General features: G+C 34.2%; 1 protein-coding gene across 1 annotated transcript in view; it reads left to right on the top strand.

The window, feature by feature from the left end:
• The window catches only part of CSMD3 (CUB and Sushi multiple domains 3), a 1093095-nt gene that overhangs the window by 560698 nt on the left and 505701 nt on the right, over nucleotides 1-26696 (top strand). The window contains exon 12 of the mRNA XM_033126920.1: nucleotides 7617-7720. Coding sequence (XP_032982811.1) covers nucleotides 7617-7720 — 104 coding nt within the window. The remainder of the gene's footprint in view (nucleotides 1-7616; nucleotides 7721-26696) is intronic.

The following is a 26696-nucleotide window of genomic DNA, read 5'->3' as shown; positions in this document are numbered from 1 at the left end:
TTGGGAAATTAAGGCATTTGAAAGTCCTTCAGTATATGGTGGAAAATTAGAAAGTCCATACCCAAGGACAAGACACATGCTCAGAAAAGACTTGAGAAGACCCTAAGCTTTTACCACTAGCTGATCTATAAGCTCAGTGCAAACAAGTAAAGTTTCAGACAGAATTGTAAATGGTTTGGCTAAGTATTGAATGAGTGCCCCAAGACTGAGCCATTCCTCAAAGTCTAGGAGAGGTGTTGCTATGGTCTGAATGTTTGTATCCACTTAAAATTTATATGCTGAGATCCTAATGCTCAATGTGATGGTATTAGGAGATGAGGCCTTTGGGAGGAGCTTAAGTCCTGGGAGTGAGGCCCTCATGAATGGAATTAGTGCTCTTATAAAAGAGATGCCATAGATCTTCCAGATGCTTTACCCATGTGAAATTACAGCAAAAGCATGGCATTCTGTGAACCAGAAAGCTTGCTCTCACCAGTCACTAAAGCAGCCAGCCCATTGATCTTGGATTTCCCAGCCTCAAGAACAGTGATAAATAAATTTCTCTTACTTATAAGCCACCCAGTTTATGGTATTTTGTTATAGTAGCCTAAACATACTAAAATGGGCAATAATTAAATTTCTTGAGTTTAAATATATCCCTGTCAAATCCCATTGAATGAACAGAAGTTAAGCCTTCAAAAATCAAGAACAGCAAACCCTGGGGAAGGGAGTGAATCTGACTTCCAGAATTAACACATTATAATATGCAAAGGTCCAGTTTTCACCACCACCACCAACAACAGCAAAAGTCACAAAACATACAAAAAGATAGGCAAAGGGACAAAATAAAATGACAGAAACTATCCCTGAAAAAGTTCAGTCATTAAACTTATTATACAAAAAAATTTAAACAAGTGCATTATTTATTCTCAAAGAACATGAACACAGAATTAAATGAAACCATAAAAATGTTATATGAATAAAATAAGGATCAATAGCAGTATATAAATTATACAAAAAAGAGACCAAACGGAAATTCTGGAGCTGTAAAATGCAATAACTGAAATAAAAAAAAATAAATAAATAAAAAAATAACTAGTAGGTTTCCATAACAAATTCAATCCGGCAGGAGACAGAATTAGTAAACGTTAAGACAATAAATTGTCTTAGAAAGAAAGAAAAAATGAACTAAAAAAAAAGTGAAAGGAGCATAAGGGACTTGTGAGATATGATCAAGTAGCCAATAAATGTATTCTAGAAGTCCCAGAAGGAGAAGATAAAAAGAGGTAGAAAGAATATTTGAGGAAATAATGACTAAAAATTTCCCAAATTTGAGAAAGACAAAAATCAACACATTCAGGAAGCTCAACAAATTCAAGCAAGATAAACTCAAAAAGATCCATACCTACACAAATTATAGTCAGATTGTTGAAAGGGAAGCACAAAGAGAATCTTAAAAATCAGCAGGAAAGAAGTGACTGATCATATACAAAAAATCCTAAAAATATATTAATAGCTTATTTCTATTAAAAAAAAATGAAAGTTAGAAAGCAGCAGTAGGATGTCAGCAGCAGTAGGATGAAAAAAACAAAAATGTCAAGCAAGAATTCTATATCTGTTAAAACTATCCTTCAAGAATGAAGGAGAAATCAAGAAATTCCCAGATCAACAAAAGCTAAGATTGCTCAGATATAAATCTTTACATCGATAGTCAATTATTTGACAAAGGTTTGAAGACCATTTAGTGGCAAAAGAACAGTTGCTTCAACAAATGGAAAATTGGATAACTACATGAAAAAGAATGAACTTGAATCCTTACTTGTAGTGTATACAAAAGTTAAAATTGATTAAAGACCTAAATTTAAGAGTTTAAACATAATATTCTTAGGAAAAAGCAAAGGAAAATTTGCATGATTTTTGACTTGATAATTGTTTCTTAAATATGAAACCGAAAACACAAACAACAAAATTTTAAAAAATAATAATAAATTGGAATTTATTACATTAAAATATTTTGGACATCAAAGGAAATTATCACAGGAGTGAAAAGACAACGCACACAATGGGAGACAATATTTGCAAAGCATATATCTGATAAGGGATTTATATCTAGAATCTGTAGAAAATTTCTACAACTCAGAAACAATAAAAAAAACAACTTAATTTAAAAATAGGTAAAATACTTTAATAGATAGTTCTCCAAAAAAGATAGACAAATGGCCGATAAGTACATGAAAATACACTCAACATCATTAATCATTAGAGAATGTAATCAAAACCACAATGAGATACCTACACAATTTCAACCTACTATGATAACTATAATAAAAATAAAAGAGAAAATAGCAAGTGGTGTTGATGTGGAGAAATTGAAACACTTATGCGTTGCTGCAGAACATTTAAAACATTACAGCAGGTCTGGAAAACAGTTTGGCAGTTTCTCAAAAAGTGAAACATAAAATTAATATGTGATCCAGAAATCCTACTCTTAGGTATATACCCCAAATAATTGAAAAGAGGTTCCAACAGATAATTGTACACCAATCTTCATAGCAGGAGTAATCACAATATGTATAAAATAGGAACAAACCAAGTGTCCATCAACAGAGTAATGGTTAAACAAAATAAGTTATATGCATACAGTGGAATATTATTCAGCCATAAAAAGGAATAATGTTCTGATACATGCTAAGATATGAATGAACCTCAAAGATGTTATGCTAAGTGAAATAAACCAGTCACAAAAAGGTAAATATTGCGTGATTACACATATATGAAATATCTAAATAGGCAAATTTCAGAGACAAAGTATGCTAAAAGTTACCAGGGGTAGGAGAAAAAGAGAAAATGGTGGTTATTTCTTAATGGTAATGGGTTTTTGGTTTTGTGTGATAAAAAAAAAAAAAAAAAACTTTTGGAAACAGTGGTGATAGTTGTACAACATTGTAAGTGTAAGTAATGCACGGAATTGTGCACTTAAAATGGTTAAAATTGCAAGTTTTCTTTCATATATATGTACTTCAATAAAAATAGTAAACAGTAATAGAGAACATATGTTTAATTAATATTAGAAATAGAAACAACACAAAACAGCAGACCCAGCATAGACTAAAAGAAAGTGAATAACAATATGGCAATGATTTGAAAACTTTCTCAACATTGAAACATTTCTAGGAAAATTAAACTTACTTCAATTGACTCAAGAGAAAAAAAAGTAGGTCTACAATTATAAAATAAAAGAGCAGTAATATGTCAATCACTGCTCTCCAAAAGGAGGCTCAGATGTTTTTATACAATAATTTGACTTAACTTTCAAAAAATAGATTAGAGAACCTCTTCCGTAATAGAAATGAAAGTGTACACTTGTCAACTATATTTAATGATACCAGTAAATTTTGATAATAAATCAAGGAAAACTAAGAGAAGATAGATTCCTTATTTTCATAAAGTATATATACCTTGATAACATTTTTAATGGTGAAACATTAGAAGCATTACTTTTTAAATGAGGTACAATTTAATGAGACTATCACCTATTCTAATAAAAATTATGCAAGAAATCCAATGCAGTTAAGATAAAATAAATATAAAATAAGGCTTAAAGGGAAGAATTTAAATTGTTAATTACAGAAGATATGCTTGTTATATGGAAAAATAAAAATAAACTACAAAGATTTTTAAATAACAGGGACGGCTTATAAAGTTGCCTAAATATGAGATCAATAAGCAAAAATAAATTTTATTTCTACATACCAACAGCAAACAGTTGAAAATATAGATATATAGCATTTAAAATAACAACAACAAAGAAAGATTTTAACATATGCATTAAAAAATGAAGTGTCTATCTTATAAGATAGTCTTATTTTACAGCAAAAATAGTTAAGCCTATTTGTGTTAGTTCAGGGACAGATAAACTGATCAAGAGAACAAAATCTAGAGCCCCAAAGCCAGCAGCCTTATATATTGAATCTTTGTTAATGTCAGTTTGCTGTTCAGATCACTGGGGAAAAGAGGACTATTTATTCAATTAAGGTACTGATTCAATTGCTTGTTCATATTGGCATTAAAAAAACAAAATGATGCTGTGCTAGTTTTCTATTGTTACATAACAAATTACACAAAATGAGCAGCCTCACACAAAATAAATTTGTTATCTCACACTTTCCCTGGGAAAAGAGTTTAGGCATGAGTTAACTGAATCCTGAACATCTCACCAGAATAAAATCAAGGTGTTGGACATGGCTGTGATCTCATTTGAGTCTGTAAGACCAAGCTCACTGATTGCTGGAAGAATTTGGTTATTGTGGTTGTAGGACTGAGGTTCTCAGTTTCTAAAGGCACCCACTATTCCTTGCCACCTGGGACTATCCACAACACTACAGTGTGTTTCTTCAAGGGCAAACAGGAGACAATCTCTTCTGATTTATCTTGTTTCTCACTTCTAGATCTTCTTTAAAGGACTTCCCTGACTGAGTCAGGCCCACCTAGGATAATCTCCCCTTTTATTAACTTAAACTCAGCTAATTAGAAACCTTAATTACATCTGTAAATCTATAATATCACTTGATATTATCCATATAATGTGAATAATTATGGGATTTATACCCAATTATATTAATAGGTTTTGCCCACAATCAAGGGAAAGGACCTTGATTATATTATATTAATTATATTAATTATATAATATTATATATTAATATATTACATAATATATTAATTATATTAATTATATTAATTATATTAATAGGTTTTGCCCACAATCAAGGGAAAGGACCTCACCTACATGGTTAGGGTCCAACTTAGAATTCTGCTCACCATATGTACCTACTTTATATGTTCAATAACAGTCGATTCCCAAAGTTTACAGTTTGAAGAAAATATCTTTATGAACTTGGGTCATAGGCCAATGTAAAAGTGCTACTTACAAAATAATAGATTAACAAATCCAAATTTAGTAAAATTAATAATTTTTTTTCATCAAAAGATTTAACAAAGCAAGTGAAAAAGCAGGCTATAAACTTCAAGAAGATGTTGCAACACTGCTAACATGTAATGGATTAGTATCCAAAATATATAAAGCTGATCTTCTCAACGGGTGAGACAGGCTCAATGGTTTATTATGAATGTTGCATTAGAAATGAGTTACAGATCGAACTAGAATATCTGTGAGGCAGGGCTGGGGCTGGGTGAAACCTTCCATTGCAAGTAGCCTCATCTGCTCACCTCATTGTTTCTATTCTTTTCTACATGTTCTATAATGGAAAACTGTTGGGAATCACTGATATAAAGAATTCCCAGGAAGAGATGAGTAGCTCAGCTGGTTAGAGCTCTGGGCAACAAGGGCTGCTCGTTCAATTTTCACATGGGCCAGAGAGCTGCGTCCTCCATAACTAGAATGAAGTCAGCTGCTCAGCTCCCGGGTGTACAGATGGCTCAGCTGGTTGGAGTGTGGACTCTCAGCCACAAGGTTGCTGGTTCGACTCCTGCAAGGGATGGTGGGCTACCCCCCCTGCAACTAACAACAACAATTGGACCTGGAGCTGAGTTGCACCCTCCACAACTAAGATTGAAAGGACAACTTGACTTGGAAAAGTCCTGGAAGTACACACTGTTCCCCAATAAAATCCTGTTCCCCTCCTCCAATAAAATCTTTAAAAACAGAAAAACAAAACAAAACAAAAAAACACGTTTATGGAAGTTTAAAAAAAAAAAAAAGAATTCCTGTAATCAATAACAAGCAGAAAAACTGTCGAAGTGAAAAATAGCCAAAATACAAATAGTCATGTCACAGAAAAGAAACAAATGGAAAACATATGAAAAGATATGCAAGTTAATTAAAATGAAAACAATGCAAAAAAGATCACTTTTTTACATTCTCTAGATTAGTAGAAATAATGAAATTTAATGTACACAAGTTGTGAATGTTTGGTAAAAATTTTTGAAAAATCATGTAGCACAATATTATGAAATTGAAATTTTTGCGTTGTCATTATCCAGAAATTGCACTCCTAAATATATAACCTAGAGATATACTTGTACATTTGAACCAAAAAATGTTTAATTTTGCTCATAATCATGTTGCTTATAATAGCAAAAAGGGGAAACAATCTAAATTCCTTTTGAAAGGCAGTTATTAATTGAAAATATTTATATTTAACTCAATGTAGAAGAGGAAAAGAGATTATTTTAATTGCAGTCATATAAAATGAATAATTCAAATTATATATATGTGTATATTTATATATATACACATATATATATATATTCTATGTTTAAAATTAACTGAACAATTGCTTTACTCAATGCTAATATAAAATCATTTTTTAAAATAGTCATAATAATAAAAAAAATGTTGTTACAATATTAAAAAGCCGGGATATGAAATCTCTCATGTTTTAGAATTTATTTTCATGATACTAAAGTAACAAATAGCTATGATGATTATTAAAGGGATACCTTTTTTCTTTATTTTCTAGTAATATTGGTACCCTCACATCCATTTTCTTTACCTGGTGATGAATAATACATTATTATAAATTAATATTTGTTCAAAGAATTATTGTATGTAGGGCAGGATTTATGTAATTTCTTCCTGTACTGATTATTAATTACATTATTTTAAATATTGTATTAAGTTCCTAATTTAAGAATTACAATTTAATTAAATAATGGATATCTGCATAGGAGCATAAACAATGTATGGATACATGAGTACGTTTTAGTAAGAAATAATATTAAGTTTTTCATAATGGTGTAATACTTGCAAAGTATTATGCTTTGTATTCTAAGCCAGATATTTTGGGGGTTTGTCTCTGCAGTGCAGCTCCCAGGAGTTGGGGGTGCCAGATATGGGATCTCAACCCCTTAAATTGCCTATCTGGTGAGATCCTTCCCTACTGCATGTCGCCATGCCAGGGATGATTTTTTTTGCGAGATCATGTCTCTGCCTTTCCTACCAACTCAATGTGGTCCTTTTATCGTTTGTTGTGGAGAACACCAGTTCATCTAGATTTCAGATTATTTTCAGAAGGAAATGATCCATATGTAGCTGTAAATTTTGTGTGTCTGTGGGAGGAGGTAAGTTCAGGATCTTCATATGCTGCCATCTTGGACTCCACCCCCGATACCTTTAAATCTGATGATCAAGATTCAAATTTAGCTCTGCAATTTTTTAAGTTCTCTATTTAACGGAAATAGCATGATGTGTTTTTCTTTGTTAGCTTTATAAAGAAATATATGCAAGTGTATGGAAAAACCACTCTCCACCTACACGTACTTTTTATAAAGCTTTCTCAAAGTACATTTGCATTAATCATGCTTCAAATACTTCAAGTAAGAGTATTCTATAAACAGAAGCCATGTCATTTCATTGAAAATTTATTACAGAAAGTACAATGCAACAAATAAAAATTGTGTGATAATTATAGTTGACCTTTAGGAATAGTCTGACATAGTCTGTCACAGTATGAAATATATATATATATATATATGTGTGTGTGTGTGTGTGTGTATATATATATATATATATATATATATATATATAAAATTCCAAAATGTTTTTATGCCATTGCTTTCTTTTTGTTTTTATTGTGTAATGCTATATATTTCAGGTGTGTATTTCTGTTTATTGCTAGGTTATCCAGATAAATTTTGAAGAATTCGATCTGGAGATTGGCTATGATACTTTGACAATTGGTGATGGGGGCGAAGTTGGAGACCCCAGGACAGTGCTCCAAGTGTAAGTTCTCAATGTTTCATTCTTGACATCACCTATCAAGTTTTTATGAAATTTTACCCTTATTATTATTTTTTAAATTGATCTCCCATTACCCTCCAACAGCAGAAACACAGTACCTTAGTTATTATCACCAACCTACATGTAGTATATTAGTCCTTCCTCAATGATTCTGTTTTGTTTTTTTTAATAGATAAAGTGTGATCAAATAATATGGTGGCCTTTTGGAAATGGAGCCCTTTGGAAATGGAGGCCTAGAGTGACATTGCAGAGTACTTGATTGGAGCTAACTTTAGAAGACACTTTTACCAGCATGAAGTTTAAAACAGACTGAAGAAAACAAATATAGAATTGATCCCAGAGACATATAGCCTGATGGGTGCTGCTCCCTTATTGGTGGCAAAATCATCCCTAGCTATCAAGATGCTGGGTTGAGTGTTTATCAGTGGTTTGAAACTTGAAGTATGTAGAAATGAAACATGAAGCCTCAGTTATCTCAGAGTTGGGATAATTAAAATAGACCAGATATGGTTCTTAATATGAGCTACAAGAATGAACATATACTGAAAAAAAGGGAAATCTTAGGAACTGCCATGGCCTTGGGCTATTCGTTCCAATAATCTGCTTCTGATAATGGCATGAAGAAATGTTTCAGGGAAAGTACATTGCTTTCTCTGCTATGATCCTCAAAATCTTAGGGTTTGCTTTCTCTCAGAATTCCTTTCATAACTTTTGATTTGCAGTTCAGGCTTCATCAACCTAGTATTTCTCAAAATGGGGTATTTTTCATCACAATTACCTGGTGTACCTTTTAAAATGTAGATATCTAGACCACCATACCTGACTTATTGAATCAGTATGTCTAGCATTTGGACCCCCAAATCTGCATTTTAATGAATTCTCCAGGAGATCTTTATGCATACCGAAGTTTGAAAATTCCTTATATAACGATTTTAAAATTTATTTTCAGCACAAACAATTCCTAGATGTGATGTGCTGATCATGTTTGTATTTCTTAGTGTGTATATTGACTAAAGATAAGCTAATTTTCTTCCATCCTTTCTCTTTTTTCACTTTCTGTTTTTTTGGTTTTTTTTTTTTTTTAATTTTACAAGGTCTCCTGTAATAAAGCCAAGGGTTTACCTTAGTTGTACATTTTTGGCCCCAATATTATTTTTCTCAGTTATTATGTTTCCAGGGGAAAAATAAATAAGTAAAACTAAAACAAACAAAAAAAAAAAAAGAAAGAAAGAAAGAAAGAAAAAAGAAAATCCACACTCTTCTTACTTGTCTTCATGCACACTTGACCTCGCCTTTAACTTCTTCCTCTCCCCACAACACTCATTCCATTGATCTCCACAGCTTTGTTGGCTATCTCTGAGTCTACTGCAGTTCCATTTTGTGTTTCCTAATGTGATGGACAAAAGGGTCAGTATTTTACATGTTCTACATGATTGGCTGTGTCGTTCAAATCGTTTGTAACACTTTTCTTCCCCTCTCCCAACCCTTTAAAAAGGCTCAACATTTTTATCAGGATGATGAGCTTAGTAGGCATTTTACTATATTAGACTAGTATCTTCCAGAAATAATCTACGGTTCCTCCTAGATTTCCTTATGGTTTTATACCCGATAGCTTAGGTTTCATTACACTATAATATTGTATTAGAAATTGGCAGCCACAGAGCTAATCTGATCAGTGGGTACATTTTTTGTTGTTGTTTCAGAGGTATAGGGTTTGAAAGAACTGAAACTTACATATAAAAAATCTAAAGTTGTAGTTTTCTTTAAACAAACTGGCGATGCTAGGCCTGGCTTATCACATAGCACAAGTTGGCTGGAACTATCTTCTTATCCCCTTTAGCGAGTGTTCTCCTTGGCCAGTAATCCTTTTATTGGTTCACACTTGAGCTTTTAAGAACCTTCGCATTGGCTGCCTAGGCCTATAACCATTTATGAATATGACACAACGCAAAATTTGGTTTTATCCTTAAATGTGTTACTTACTATTTTTCAAATAAAGTTGTATCTGTCCTTTTAGAAAAGTGGAAGTCTCTTGGGCATTAATGATATATGTCAAATTTGGTGACTGGTCCCACACATTTTGAGACCTATCTTTCCACATGTTGGATAGATAACATCACATATACTTCAGAAATGAAACTATGAAATGTGTATGTGCTGAGATGGGCATATCTTCTTTTTTCTGCCTAGGATAAAGGACTGGATTTTAGGTTTAGATTCTTCAATACATGTGCAGGGATAGCCAGGCTGGCTAGCCAGTTAACTAAGAGGCTTTTTTCCTATGTCTGCCACAAAACAAAAGTTAGTGTTGCAGCTTCAGATCAAATATTAGAAGTTATCTTGTCCAACTAGCATCCCACATCATAGATAATATAGTCTCCTTTGATCATTGCCTTTAAAGATTTGTAATATCACACAACTATAGGCAAAAAAAAATATGGATAAATCTTTACAGCAATCCAATAAGACACAGAAAGAAGATATCACAATTATTAACTTAAAACAATCAGAACTAGTAAAATTGAAAAAGTACATTTACTGGTATTAAGCAGTAATTTGTACAATCTCTGATATTAAAAAAATAATATGGCTGAACCATATAATTTACTTTTTTCCAACGTTAAAAAATTATTAAGACAATCACAAATCAGGATATACCTGTTGACATTCTCTTTACAGAGCAAATTGTTATATTAATAACACAGAACGATCATTACATATTATTTTTCAAAAGAATACCGAGCTCCCAAATGGATTTCCCTATATCATCAAATTCAGAGTTTGTATTGAATACTTCATCTCCAGTGGGAACAAATAAAAACTTCATTCTGTTACCATTACCTTTTGGACTGTGCAATCAATGGGTCTGAGTTGGTCCATCAGTGAGAGTGGAGAGAGCTAAGAGTGAGAATGAAAAAAAAAACAAAACATTATATTTTAATAACCATAAGACTATGAGACTAGCACACACATGAAAAATATTTAGATGCAGACTTTATTGTAATCATATATATCTTATATGTTTTTGCAGACTCAAAATAAGAAGAAATAGAGAAATAAACTTTACATTTTTTTTTTTGGTGCTGAGAGGAAACCCCCATTCATGTTTTAAATATAGCCATACAATATCTAAAAGATAAAGTGTTCCTTAATCTAAACAAGCCCTGTGTAAACATGCCACATTCCTGTACTTTCTGCATACCTATTTCTTGGAAGATTTTTGAATCCATTCTCATTTGACCTTAGTTTCCTTTGTATACACACACACACACACACACACACACACACACACACACACACACACACACCAGGGGTGCTAAAAACATGTATACACATTTTAACAAAGGAAAAATCTATTACAATTGTAATAATGTATACCGATATACTGTTAACAAAAGATGAATATAAGTCATGTTTGACTTCTGCAATTACAAGAGGTTCTCAAAGTGGTTACCATCAGCATCCAGACACTTCTGATTATGGCGAACTACCTCTTAAGCAACATTGACCAAAGTGTCCACTTGTGTATATTTTTTGGCACCCCTGATATATACTATATATGTTTATATGTAAACATTTTTATTAGTGTTTTTGCAGTCCTTTTCAAAATTATCATTATCAAGTGCAGGTAATGCTGCTGCTTCCTTTTATATCTGAAGACGGGCGAGGATAAATTAAAATTATTTTTTTAAATCCTGTATTAAATGAATAAGATCAAGTAACAAATGAATCAAGAATCATGGAATGATTAAGTGAAAGAAATAGGCTTACAATTGATTTTTTGAAGATGATCCCAAAGTTAGTTTGACCACATGAGACCAAATAAAGAACAAATATGTCAATGAGAAGTGTGCTTGTAACCTGTGAATAGTCAAGTGGAAACAGCTCTTACAGACTAAGTTGAGATTTCTTCTGCTGCTGGTAGGAGAATGAGAGAAGACAAAGTTATATTTTTCCTCTTCTCATATTCCGGTTGTCATATTGTCCTTCATTTGTGTAGCAGTTCTACTTCATCACTTGTTATGATTCCCTCACTCTAAGAAGTTATTTATTCATTTTTTTTAAATCTACGTAATTCCCATTTTTCTTCTGTATTTATCTGTCTGTAATCAGGACATGCTCCTCAAACTTGCTTTTCTCCCTCAGAAACAAAATTACACTTCTCTGAAAATACAACACTTTTCTTTGAGCAAGGATAACTGTGATAACTTAGGTGGCACCCTCTCCGAAGTATTCAGTATAAGCTGTCTGACTTGCTACCAGAGATTTTACAGAGTTGAAATTAGATTAAAAGTCCCTTAGAACTCTAATACTGTGTGATAAGAGAACTTACTGGATTTGTATCCATCAAATATATATATAGCTGATATAAATTTGAGGGAACCTGAGCATATTTCTTAACAAGTTTAATTTTCCCAACTGTGTTTATGGGACCCAGAGTAAGAACTGCAAATGGAAACTCACATATCAAATGTCTAAATATTAAAAGTTATAAATCAAGCTACATATTGTTCAACACAGTATGTTCCGTCCTCCTACCTCAGCAAATGTACTTTCATAACAACCTGGAAGGACAAGTTTGAATTTTGAGTTCTAGTACTTGTGTGATTACTTTGTTGGGGTCTGAAGACATGGGGAAATGTGGTCCCAGTCCCAGCCTGCAGCTGATTACACTCTCTTCCAAACTTCAGCTTCATCCTTCATGATGCATGTGGACTTCTCAGCTTGCATGCTCAAACCGCCCACGTTTCCCTGCAAACACTGCCCACTGAGCCCAAGGAGGTACATGGGGGTTATATGTTCCGGCCTTGATAATATGGACCTTGAAAAAAGGCCTATGCCCGTCCACATAGCAAGAAATTCCAGGGTACCAGGTACCAATGAGTTATAGAACAATACTTCTTAAACAAACTGTAAAATAAAAGATGTGTTTTTATTTTCCATCCACCTTGAACAATACTTTTGTAATACGAAAGAAAAACAAATTCCTAGAAAATGAAAGAGAAACACATATAAATACAATTCCATTGTTTGTTTTCCATTATGCAATTCACTAGACAATTTTTACTCTTTGTATTTACTCTAGAAGGTTGTAAGGCTTACTCCCAATTTCTGTACCTATCACACCGTGGCCTTGAAACTAGTTCAGGATCTCAAAGGGGAAGTGTGGGAGGGATGCAGGCTCCAGGCAGGCATGTCACTGGCCTACCGAAAGGTCAGAAAAGGACCCTCTAGGGGAAGGAATCAGAAAATGGGCATGTCTTACCCAAATTTAAAAATAGCATTACATAGGTGGCCTGGTAAATTGTCAAGAATTTATTTAAAAACCCAGTCGAAGGGAATTTATATTGAGTAAAGCTATTCTAACAGGTACAACTTATCTTCATTTAGACACTTTATTTAGCTACCTTTTTACTCATCTGTGAACTGTTTTTTGCTATTTCTTAAATTTGATCCATGTGTTAGAGAGTAACAATTGGCACCAAATTATTTTTTAAATAAATTTTAAAAGATTAAATAGCTGATAGTCAGAAAACATAGTAAAAAAAAAAAATGAACGCATTTGCGTTCATTTAACAGAAAGCCATGTAATATAATATTTGAAAGTATTTTATAGGAGGATGAATGTAACCTATGTATATAATTGTGTAAGTCCTGAGTAATTTGACAAACACAGGATACATCACTTTGATAAATATTTAACTAGGTATGGAACAGTCCAACCTATTCTGTTTAGGTTATAGGATTGAATTGAACATTGGAAATAATCATGAGTATATGGTGTTTTTAATTCTCATTTTCTTTCCATATTTAGATTCTAAAAAGTAAAGTCAATCGTCATATTCTATTCCATAATAAATGGAGTCTATAAAGTCATATTCAACAGCTAAGTAATCCTCAAAAAAAGAATTAGCTATGAAAGGATTTAAAAAATCATTCTTAAAATTCCTTTCCCTGAAGTACAAAGCATACAGTTTTTGCAATTCAGTAACTTAAAAATAATTTAAGTGTGCTACGTCTCTTCACCTTGAGCCTTTCGATCCAAAGAAATACTCATGACAAAGTTATGAACGATAAAATTATCAATACAGAATGCACTGTAATTGGACATTGTGTGCAGTATTAAGTTCTGCATACAGTTTTATCACATGAAAATTACTAAAATAATACAAATTTAAGCTGCAAACTTAAATTCACATTTCAGAGATTTATTGCTCTTGCCATCTGCTGTACCATTCTCTGTTGCCCCGTTGTAACCTTTTCACTCTCAATCTTGCTCTTAGTCACGTGAAGGGCATTTTTCCCACTTTGAAATAGCATCTTTTCACTCATGGCAACTTTATGGTGGTGGTGTAGCAAGGGTCAATAGAGATCAAAATATGGACTTAACCAGTTGATAATAATTCAGATAAAGGATATGAACTATCCTGCTGTTATGTTTTTAAAGGCTGTTAAAAGAACTTGAACTTTTTCACAGATTGTATTCCATGTGCCATTTTCACACTTATCCATAAATGCACCTGAAAGTAGAAATGGATGTAATAAATTTGAGAGAACTAACAGATATAATAATGAAGTTACTGGCACTGAATTAACTTCCAACCCTTATTTCATCTACATAAAGAAGGAAGAGATGTTGATTTATTCATCCACCCCTTTCCTCTATGTAGCATAAGACTGTGAGAGTTAGAAATGCCTGTCTTCTATCAGGCATGTGATTCTCTCCCTTTCCTGCCTTTTCTCTCATGCTTTGCTGTTCCATTACTGGATTCATGATAAGACTGTAAAGATTAATTAAGTGAAAATTTGCAAAATAAAAAATGAACAAAGGTGTTATATTCCTAAGATACTACTGGAAATTTTATGAGTCTGCAGTGAAATTGGATGATACTGTGTTTGAACAAACATCTTTAAGAAGGTGAAAAGTGTTGTTTTGGATATCCAAACATGACTCTACCTTATCACTTTGAAATTCTAATTTCTTCTGGTAAATCAATGTACAATGTATAATCTCATTCTCAGATATATGTTAGTATAGGCTAATAATACTCTTCCTTGTGGATTCTTCTTTTTATTTTAAACACACACACACAAACACACACAAACACACACACTATTGGGTTAATATAATTGTTTTAAAAATAAATTTATTTTAGTGTTTTAATAAAAATATATATATCTTCATAGAAGATAGGTCAGTTTTCATTATGCTTCTGAATTATGATTGTTGCTCTTAGTTCATTGATCCATATATTTTGGCAAGCTATTTTGTCAATGATGTTATTTTTTAACTACTCAACAATTTACTCTTTCAAAACTAGGCTCCACTCTTCTTGGTATGGGACTACTACATATGATATTTGTAATGAGCAAATTCTTTATATCCAGGGGATGATACCTCCCCAACTTTTCTTTTGTACTTTCCTGTCTTAATACTTAAATACCAACACCATGGGCTAATGAATAAAGGAGGTATACTAAATACAGCATCAGGTGATATTTTTAGAGATTCATGGCTACAGTGTAAAAAGGGCTTAGAGAATTGACCAGTCAGAAAAATTCTTCACTCCTTGTATTAGCGTTATTAAGAACAACAACAAAAAAATCTCTTCTTATTGCTCTTTTCTCTGCCTTGCACCCCTCCTGCCCTCCTCCACTCACCCCTCCCCCCCCCCACACACACACACTCACACACTCACACACTTTCCTTGAGGATAGGGGCTATCTTCTACTCTTCTTGGATTTCCCAAATGCCTAACACAGACCCCTGTATTACTACCGTTAGCTGTTGCATAAATTATAATGGGAGAAGAAAAGTTACACCAAGAATGTAGACATGTCAGCAGAAAGCGTATCTTTGTAGACATTGACAAGTGCATTCCATGAGCTGCAAAGAGCTATACCGGAGTATCTTAGTCCATTGGGGCTACTATAAGAAAAATGCCATAGACTGGATGTCATATATACAACACAAACTTATTTCTGACAGTTCTTGAGGCTCAAGTCAGAGTTCACAATGCTAGAAGATTTGGTGTCTATTGAGAATCTTCTTTTTCGTTCATAAACGGCCATCTTTTTACTATGTCCTCATATGGCAGAAGGTGATCTCTCTGGAGGTATATATATATATAATTTTATTCTATTTTTTAAGATTTTATTGGGGAAGGGGAAAAGGACTTTATTGGTGAACAGTGTGTACTTCCAGGACTTTTTTCCAAGTCAAGTTGTTGTCCTTTCAATCTTAGTTGTGGAGGGTGCTGTTCAGCTTCAAGTTGTCCTTTCAGTCTTACTTGTGAGGGCGCAGCTCAGCTCCAGGTCCAGTGTCCGTTGCTAGTTGTAGGGGGCACAGCCTACCATCCCTTGCGGGAGTCAAACCGGCAACCTTGTGGTTGAGAGGACGTGCTCCAACCAACTGAGCCATCTGGTAGCTCAGCGGCAGCTCAGCTCAAGGTGCCGTGTTCAATCTTAGTTGCAGGGGGCACTGCCCATCATCCCTTGAGGGACTCCAGGAGTTGAACCGGCAACCTTGTGGTTGAGAGCCCACTGGCCCATGTGGGAATCGAACCGGCAGCCTTTGGAGTTAGGAGCACAGAGCTCCAACTGCCTGAGCCATCAGGCTGGCCCTCTGGGCATATTTTATAAGGTTACAATTCACCTCCAAAGTCTCCTCCTCCAAATATCCTCACATTGGGGATTAGGTTTCAACATATGAATTTTGGGGTGCTCATGTTCAGTCTCTAGTACTGAGGATTTCAGCAAAACTCAGTGATGTCACATCCAGGGAAAACAAACTGGCAGCAGCAATTATCTCATCATGTGGACAGCATTTGATGTGTAGTTATTCAAATGACTTGCTATTGGGCAATAATAAATATATGTTCTTGGAACTTCAGAATTACGTTAGGCCACAATATGAAAATAATTTCTGTGACATTTTTATTACTAGCAAGAATTTATTAAATATAGAGGATAGTTTATTTTTATGGTTCTTCACATTTCTTCATTGTGATTATAGCTATATCTTTCTGTTGTGGAAAAACCTGATTACTGAAAAAAGGAAGTTTACTACTGCTTTGCTTCTGTTTGCTTTTCATGTATTTATTTTTGTGTGGGTTGAATTGTCTAAAAGACACTAAAAAAAAGGTTTTTAGTTAATGTTATTCTCTTTTTAATCAGGAATATTTGTACTGTGATAGACATTTCAGAAGTGATTGTAGAAGAACAAATTGGGAGAAAATATAGCATGAGTAGCTAAATAAGCTAGATTTCCTCCCACAGGTACTAAATATTATAAGAACATCATTTTGTTAGAGTGCTAAAGATATAAAATGGAGTATCTATAGGTGAACACAAATATGATGATATGAACACATAATGAGATGTTGACCTTCGATTTATCTTTTCCAAAACAAATACTGATATAGAAAATTGCTTGTATATGTAATAAGAACCATAACAAACATTCAGACACATTATGCTTTTGAATTAGCCAATAAACTAAAACTTATAAAGCCTAAGTTTATAAATGAAGTAAGTTATAGTTATGGACTATTCAGTTACCTAACTGAACTAACATTTATGTAGACACATCATTCTATAGTGCTTTATATAATTTTTATTTTAAAAACTATTATTTTTTCAATCTGTGGATCTGCTTTCTTTTTTTGCCTTTTTTCCCAGCTTCACTGCTGTATAATTGAAAAATCAAATTGTATTTTATTTAAAGTATACCATGTTGTAATTTGTTGTAATACACATTGTGAAAGGATTCCCCCCATTGAGTTAATTAACACATCCATCACCTCACATAGTTAGCTTTTTTTTTTTGTAAGAACACTTAAGTTCTACACTCTTAGCGAATTTCAAATATACAATAATACAGCGTTATCAACTAGTCACTGTGCTATACATTAGACCCTCAGATTTTATTCATCTTATGATTGAAAGTTCGTATTATTTTACTAATCTGTGCCTATTTTCTCCACTCCCCAACACCTAATACCTGACAACTACTTTTCTAATCTGTTTCTATGAGTTCAACTTTTTAGGTTCTGTATGTTAGCGATACCATGCACTATTTATCTTTGTCTGGCTTATTTCATTTCGCATAATATCCTCCATGTTTATCCATGTTGTTGCAAATGACAAGAGACAAGATTTCTCTTTTTTTAAGGCTGAATAACGTGCGCGCGCATGTGTGTGTATCGATCACGTTTTCTTGATCCAGTCATTTATGGAGGAATATAGGTTGTTTTTGTACCTTGGTTATTTTGAACAATGCTGCAGTAAACATGGGATTACAAATATCTCTTTGAGAAAATGTTCTGTTTCCTTTGACTATATACACAGAGTTGGATTTCTGGATCATATGGTGTTCTATTTTTAATTTCTTGAGGCACCTCCATATTGTTTTACAGTGACTGTATCAGTTTACATGTCCCCCAGCAGTGTACAAGGGTTTCATTTTTCCACAGCCTCACGAGCATTTGTTATTTCTTATCTTTTTGACAATAGTCATCCTAATGGGTATGAGGTGATACCATTTTCTGATGTTATTTCAGGGGTTCTTTTAAATCTAATTTTTTGCTGCCATCATCATGCTTAGTGAATTTCATATACCCAAAACGAATATATAAATCACCCTTGATGGCACTGTATTAGAAGAAAGCATCTTAAATGAATTTCCATAAGAGGCAAAAGTCACGTATTGGTATGGTACCAAAAATATGTTGGGATGTAGAACTACAATGATTATCTCTAATGAATATACCCATATGCTAGAGTGATTATAAAGAAAATCAGGCATTGAGCCTAATAGAAATTTAATGGATTCTGTCCTTTATTTCATACTATATTTTAGTGCTTGATGGAGATTTTTGAGCGCTCTTATTTAGGGCTTTTACTCTTTTATTTCAGCATTAAGGGACTAACTAGGAAGATTAAAATGCATTAGGAACACTGAGGTTACTCTGCCTATTAATATATATATTAAAGTTTTGTTGTTTTTTAAGTTTACAGATAAGTTCAAAAAGATCTATCAAAGACATGTTAAAACTATGTGTAGACTCATTTGAGAGTCCTTTGGGAATCATCTGACACTCTCCTCCATTGCCTACAAGCACCTTTGAATGTCGGGGATGGGAACTGAATACAAAACTGTCCAACACGGGTAGATCCTATAGTTTGAGTCTAAACCAGGTCTTTGAAAGGACGTCCAGAGGAATTACCCATTGGGGCTGCAGGCGAGGAGTTGAATTTCAACTGAAATATCCCGTGTTGAGTAGAAATAGTTAAAAATAAAATCACCTACTAACCCACTGAATTCTTTCCACAAAATATAGAAAATAATGCATCAGTTTTACTATGGAATAAGGATTAAACAAGACTGTGATGTACATCAGAGGCAATCTGATGGAGAATGAAAAAAATAAAATAAAATCACACCCATTTATACAGACAGAGGTAATCCATCACATGCATGTTAATTATCCTTATCAAAATGAAAAATAAACTTCTCCTGTCATTATAGCATCAGAAAGTTACATCCTGAAGCCAAGCATCTAGTCTTCAATTCTCACAGGAACAGGATAGGGGCAAATCTTTCTCCATGTTCACATTTCAAAGAGATTTCTCAAAGGCCTCCAAGAAAGACATTCTTGATGTGCAAAACTGATAAGAGGTCTATTTATTTTAAAACTGTTACATGCATCTGAAAGAAACAGAGAAAGCAAGTGTTTTCTAAAGGATATGCTAAAGAGAAGTAGAGGGGAGGAGAGCTCTCTTTCCCTTTGGTACCAGGAAAAATTTGAAATGTATTTTTTTAGAGTTGTATTTGCACTTATAATTTTTTTGTATGACTATTTTATGATAAAACTACAATTTTCTAATTAGCTCTATTGCTGTTTTTACTCTCCTCTGGGCATTTTGGAGTCATCTAAATATACAGCAAATCCACAGTAAAATACAAAGCAAAGCAGTTATCCAAAGTACAGTAGGATCAATTTAAAACTTCAGTCTAACATTAGCCTTGGAGGAATAACCTTTAAATATATTATACCAGTAGTGAATGGTTAAAGCGAATTCTTGATTGGGAATGTTCAAAAATTATCTTTCATCATGCATTAGTTTTGCAAACTGTTGCGATGTCTATATTAGTTACACTTTTAAATTATTAACTATCTGAGTATTACTTTTTATTTTGTTATGAAATCGTATCCAATCCAAGCTTAAGGAGTATTTCACCCTGGACCCTGAATCTAAATTCTTAAATAAGAGCTTTCCTTGAGGAGCCAAATAAATTTCTCTGAAGTTCTCATCAGTAACATAAGGAACATTACATATACAAGATAATCTAGACCCTTCAATAATTATTCCGTCTTTCCAAGTAATTTTTCCCAGACAGGAAACACAAAGATACCCAGTATCACTATCTAGTATTATTATGAGGCACCTATGAAATGGCACCTATGAACTTCCAGTGTTTAATAGACATGTCTCTGTAATTGTTGTAAGTCTTGAGGATAAACTCAGCCTATGGGCCATTTTTTACGTGGGTTCAAATCAATAATTACAACAGTCAATTAAATCTACATGAATAATAGGTATCCACTTTTATTTATTTGTCTATACTTGGACTGTAGAGAACTTGTACCTCAAAGTTAATCAAGTGGCATTAGACCTTTCTTCAGTTTTGATCGGTAAGTGCCAGATTTCTGTTTGTCTCCTAATTAGATACTTTTTATCCTGTACCATCCTTTCAATGAAACCAATTAACAAAACCGCTTTTTGTGTCAAATTTAGAGTTTGACTATCTGGATGCATTTTGTTACTTTATTTTGGTATTACATAAAAAAAAAAAAATAGTAAGAAGGTGATCTCACTTTTACTCTGCCAATATTTGGATTGCTGGACTTGTAAGTAGAGATCATGTCAATACTGTTGTAAGAGAAAAATTACACTAGACCAGTAAAACAGTTCGGGGAGACTTTATTCAAGACTTGCAATAGGAGTCAGGACTATTGCAATAGGGGCCAACTATTGAAGAAATAGTCAAGACTATTGCAATAGGAAGATAAATTGAACTCAACTCTGTTGAAACAAAAGGTAGAATGTTTTTGAAAATCTGAGGCGAGCTAGTGGAAAAGTACTGGAGAATTTTAGGTGGGAGAAGAGTTAGCATGAATAGGCCATTTATGGTTGCCAACAGTTGCCTATCAAGGCTGGGCTGGAACACTCCCACAGAGATGGGAGTGCTCTCTTTTGATTACTATATTTCAAAGGGATAGCTCATAGTTCCTAAAAGACATTTCTGGGTTGTAGAAATTTTGCATCTCAAAGGACAGAAAAAAAGATTTATAATTGCACGTTTTCTCAAATGTCCTAAGAAAACGTAGAGTAGGAGCCTGCAGTCAGGAAGAAGCCCGTCTCAAGTTTAGTTCAGCTGCAGGAATGTTATAACTGCCTTGGCCAATAGGAGTACAATTTAGAGCTGTTTAGAAATAGCCATTATAGGATATACCACTGGCAGCACAGAAAGAAAAATGTAGTGTTACAAATAACATGTTTGTTTTCTAATAAAATGAGATTCTTAAGTAATTAAAAAAAAAAAAAAACACTATTCTGAATAGGACAGTAAGCAATCCATTAGAATTATAAGTTTTCTAGCATACCTTTTTTAGTTAACTTTGTTGCCATTATCAGTTGCTCCAGAAACTTCAAGTTTCAAGTCCTTTGTGAGAACCATTGTCCAGCCATTCTGAGGTGCTGGCTTCACTTGACAACTATGGGTCCTCCAAGTTTCTCTTTTACTTTGATAGCCATGTGGGTGACCAGGAACACGTGAAAGGGTCCCTCCAGCATAGGAACAGCCCATCTTTCACCCACAACAATTTTAGATATACAGAATCTCCCAAAAAAGAGGGGTGGCAGACTTTTTCCAGGGAGTCTTTCAAGGTCCTTAGAACTTTGTGACTTAGGACACCTAGGGAAGAAAGAAGTCCTTTGAAATATTGAGCATGTTTATGAGAAGATTCAGTTAAATCCGGCACAGGACATGATCTCTGACTCAAATTCCTAGACCCGCCAAATATAAGTTCAAAGGGAAAAACATCATACTTGCTTGCAGAAGTTGCTCTAATTTTTAACAATGGTTAGCAATAAAATTATAAGCCATTATAATCTAGTATATTGCTGAATCTTAGCAAATGAATTTAATTCATCTCATGGGAATCTGCAAACATTTGCATAATTACTGGATGACAGTGGAAATAACATGAATTCCTCTTTCTGATGCATTATGCTCTAGTATCTCAAAACTGGAAAATGATGTGTATTAAGAAAGACTTTGGCATCTGAAGAGGGAAAGACTTCAGACCATCCAGACATCATATACACCATAACTAGATAAAATTTCTTAATTTTCACGTTAATTCTATGAAATCTAAATGCCACCAAATTCCCAGTAAAGTTGGTGGAGGAAGACTGCCTACATATACTTTAGGAGTGTCCTGTAAAGAATTCTGCTGACAAATTAATCCTCTCTTTTATATGTTTTGAATAACTTCACCTTTTTGGCACATATAGTAAGGGTCTAGAGCCTTTAAAATCTGTTTCATATAGATGATTATGTTGATGACACAACCTTATTAACCAAGAAATAAAGACTGCGGCTTAGGAATGATTTTATTAGATTATTCCCATAGTTCAGTAACATTTATTTTAGCCCTTTTTTCAAATTTCTCTTGTGAAGTATATTTTTCGAAAGTAACAAAAATTGCTTGTTGTATTACATGCGAGGCTTCTAAGTTTGAAATCTGCCACATCTAAGAGTCGCTTTGGCAGCTCTATCAGCAAAATCATTGCTTTAGAAGTTTTCATCCTGGCCCTGTGTGAGCTCTGCAGACAGATTACTGACCTGAGCAGGCAGTTGTACAGCCTCGCACAATCCGCTTTCAATTTTCCATGAGATATTTTATTTCCCCTCAAAGTAGAGAATCCTCTGTTTTTCCAAATTTGCTCTGTTGCATGGCAGACATCAAACATGTATTATACATCTATGTTGCAGTTCTCTTTTTACTGCCATTGGCTAGGCTGTTTGCAACTCTTCCTCTTATTACTACTGATATTGAGTAAGCTCTTGTGCCAGCTTAGTTCCAGGGAAAATACAAGCTCCTAATTTCATAAGAAGTCACGATAACCTACAAAGCCTTAAGTTGACCACTGTTATCCTGAGTATGTGACCCATCAGCAAACATGAAATCGGCATTACAAAGAAGAAGACCAGATAATATCAGTTCAGGGCCTAGTGTCTTTTTCTATAACCATTGTACACTCATAATCATCTACCTGAGCAGGATCTGGTCAAAGACTAACAGGATTTAGGAGTTTGCATCTGTCAAGCTGAACATTAGGATTGAATAACAACACTTGTTTATAACTAGTCTCATGACATATTCACATATTCTGGATCTTAGGCACTTATAAGAGAGCTGTCACCATATGTAGGAAATGCATATAAGTCAAGTGACTAAAGGTAAGAGTTTCAGTCTTTTTTTTTTTTTTTTTTTAAGTGGACTGCTGCTGTCCCAGTATCCAAGTATACACAGTGGCATAACCTCCAGAAGAACTGGGAAATGTATCATTGATATGTGTTCTAATCCCAACTTTTGAGTTAAAATTCCAAAAGCAGTGCCTTTATTTTCATAGCAAAATAAGTAGAAAGGCTTTTAAAAATCTGGAACAAAGCTGAGACTGTAGTCAATGTAAGGTCAAAAGCCTCTTCAGATTTTACAGACTTAATCAGAAGATCTGAGCAACACCCATGCAATTGTTTCATCAGAGGACTTGTCCACTCTGCAAACACTAGAATCTGTTGACTTCAATATCCTACCAGTCTCCCCAAATTGTCTAAATCATCTTTTGTTAACAGGACATTTCATCTGTGAAATGGGCTGACTCCTTTGGAGCCTTTAGCAGCAACAGATGCCCTAAATATGTGACCTCAGTTCAGCAGTAATACAATTTACCTAGTAATGAATAGTATAGATCCTTCTGGTAGGATAACTTCCTCTAAGTTTTCCGGTAAATATCTAGAGCAATATAAGAGAGCACTGAAACTCTTCAGCAATCCTTTGCTATAAACATTGGACTCCTTCATAAATTAAAACAAACAAGAATTTAGACTTGGCCATGAAAGGAACAGGACCAAAAAAAAAAAAAAAAAAAGCAAAGTATAGAAACACTGGAGAAAAACTTTGCAGCGGATGGTACCAAAGTTATAATGGTTTCAGTGTTAGGAACTATAGGCATTAATAGAACAATGAATTTATGTATTTCTGTAAGATTTTGTACAAAGGTCAACCCTCTTTATCAAATTTACTTTCCTTCTTTATTAAAAGCTTGACAGTAAAATTATTATTATTACGGGATGCGTACTCTTGTATAATTATCCCTTGTATTTCTCTCTCTTTTTTTCTTAAAATGGTTTTACTCCTTCTAATTGAGCTCTCAGCAAAGGGTATTGTTCAACACATGGCCGTAGCTTCTGATTTTGATAAGCTATTTCTATTGGTTCTCCATCTCAAATGAAACCTGCATTATTATTCCTAGAGCCCAAAATGATGCATTGATTTGTTTCTGCTCAGGACATTTTTCCAGTACTTTCCCTGACTGCCATTCTCTGCTATATCCTTTTCTTTCAGAAGGCACACAGAAAGTGAATCCGATTTTCTTTTTTGTCCTCCCAGGGCTTTCCACAGACACTCCATATGGAGTATACAATATGGTAGTCTTAATTTGCACACGATGTCTCTCCACAGTAGGGTTACATAAGGATCAAGAGAAAGTAAGAAAATATGTTCCTCAGTCTCAGGAGGTATTCATGTGGGAAATGGTGGGGGGAGGGGTGGTATTAAGTATAAAACTGATTCAAAATACAAACAACCAACCCAATGGAAAGTGAGTAATTTCTAGAGAAATTTGGAATAAGTAGCATCAATGTCTATCAGAAAAAAGCAAGGGTATATTAGCTTGAGGAAAAGTTATTGAAACATGTATTTCAATAGTTCCTAACTCTGAGATTCTTTTACTCAATCGTAAACTATTTGCCAATCATTCCCTAGCTTTCTGAGCTTTCCTGATTTCCTTAGTTATGCATCTTCTGGAGTCTCTTTTCTCTAATCCCTCTTCCAATGTCTCAGCTCCTTGAAATACTGAAGCTCCTTCCTTTGCCCCTTTCATAGAAAAGTAAATAGCTTTCACTGAACAGTAAACACAGCACTTTTTAACTTTTTCTTCTTCATATTTCTCTATATTGTCCCAAAACTGAGTAACTGCTGCTAAGACTTGAGTAATTGTCTGTTCTTCCCATTCTACCACATTTTCCTTAATTTGAGCTGCAATTGTCAGCAAGAGAGCCAAGATAAAGGTGGACAACAGTAGAAGATGATTGTGATCTGCCTCTGGATCCATGCTAGTAAATTCTGAGAACATCTTAACAAATTGCTGATAGAAAGAATGGGGAACTCACCTTTCTTCTGAATACAACAGTGCAGTTTCTCCCAGCTCACTTTTAGAGAAAAGACTATGAGCAATCTCTTTCAATGGGTTTCCCAAGACCTTAGTTCTTCTGCAGTTGTGGAGGGTGGTAAATAGTTAGCTAGTCCTTGCTGTGGTGGGCTGTCTGATGATCCCCAATATGGATCTTCCATCAAAGTAAGCAAAGTATGCCAGTTGCAGAATTCCACAGTGCCTTGTGCACACCCCCAAGTGTGAGGGTGTAAATTGAAAACATACTGTGGAGGACTTGTGCAGACTTCTGGGAAACTGGAAAAGAAGGTTTTGTATGAATAATATCAGCTGGCAGCAAAGGTAGCTTCTCAACGACATCGGCTTCACTGTTCATCACATAAGAGCTGGTTTTCCTCACATAGTGACAAGAAAAACAAAGACTTACACGGCTCCCTGGGTTCTTTCTCACATCGGTACATTTATCAACCTAATACTTTTTACTTTTACTTTTTCCAAGTAACTAAAGAAAGTGCTTTACATCTGTTGCCTTCATATAGGGATACAGTCTTTTATATAAGTTCTCAACTATTCCCTAAACAGATCCCTTTATAATCTGCTTTCCTAGATACATAGTGTATAGATGAAAAGGGACTCCTGGAAGTATAGTCTGTGCTAAAATATAGGCTCAGGGCTAGGATTTGAGGCACAGAGGTCCGTGCCCTCTAACGAGGCAGGTAATTCATTACTTGCTAAATAAGGTGTCTCCTCAGGTTCTTTGAAGGGAAATACACTAACAAAGGGAACCGCATATCTAAAAGATCATCACTGCCCTCTTCCTAGGAGTCTCTTTGAAGCAAGACAGGCTAAAGAGATACAGGGGGAACAGAGGGAGCAGTAATAGAAAAGAAAGGAAGAAAGGGGTTCCGTGAAAGAGAAAATACTATTAATTCTCACATTCTCCCTGCCGTTCTTCTCACTCTTTCCTTGTGGCTATCCAAATCTTATTTAACTTTCCTCTTAGAAAGATATATCCATACAATAAATACCAGCAATTTACTTGGAATGATGTCCTCCTAAAACCCTCACAAATCCTGGAAGACTGGATTCTCACTTGTATTCCAAATGTGACAAAGAGAGATTTAGCTATTTAAGAAAAAGAACTGCAGGCAACATTCCTTGTTCCCATATTTTTTTACTATCAAAACTAATTATGGTACTGAAGAGATATTAGAGCCTAACTACCCATGCTTACTCAATAATAAAATATCGAATTTGGAGAGGGTTTTTCATCCAGCTAGTATTCCAAAAGAACAGAGCAATACAACAGAGGCTTTTTATAATCCAGGGGCTTTTATGATTATGTGACCTGGAGACCTTCAGCTGTTCCACTTAATTCAGGAACTGTCATTTGTGTCCCATCCTCATCACCAAATTGTTGGGGAAATATAAT

This window comes from Rhinolophus ferrumequinum, chromosome 14 (genome assembly GCF_004115265.2).
Source record: "Rhinolophus ferrumequinum isolate MPI-CBG mRhiFer1 chromosome 14, mRhiFer1_v1.p, whole genome shotgun sequence".
Taxonomy (NCBI): Eukaryota; Metazoa; Chordata; class Mammalia; order Chiroptera; family Rhinolophidae; genus Rhinolophus; species Rhinolophus ferrumequinum.
This window is presented reverse-complemented; position numbering and strand designations above follow the sequence as displayed.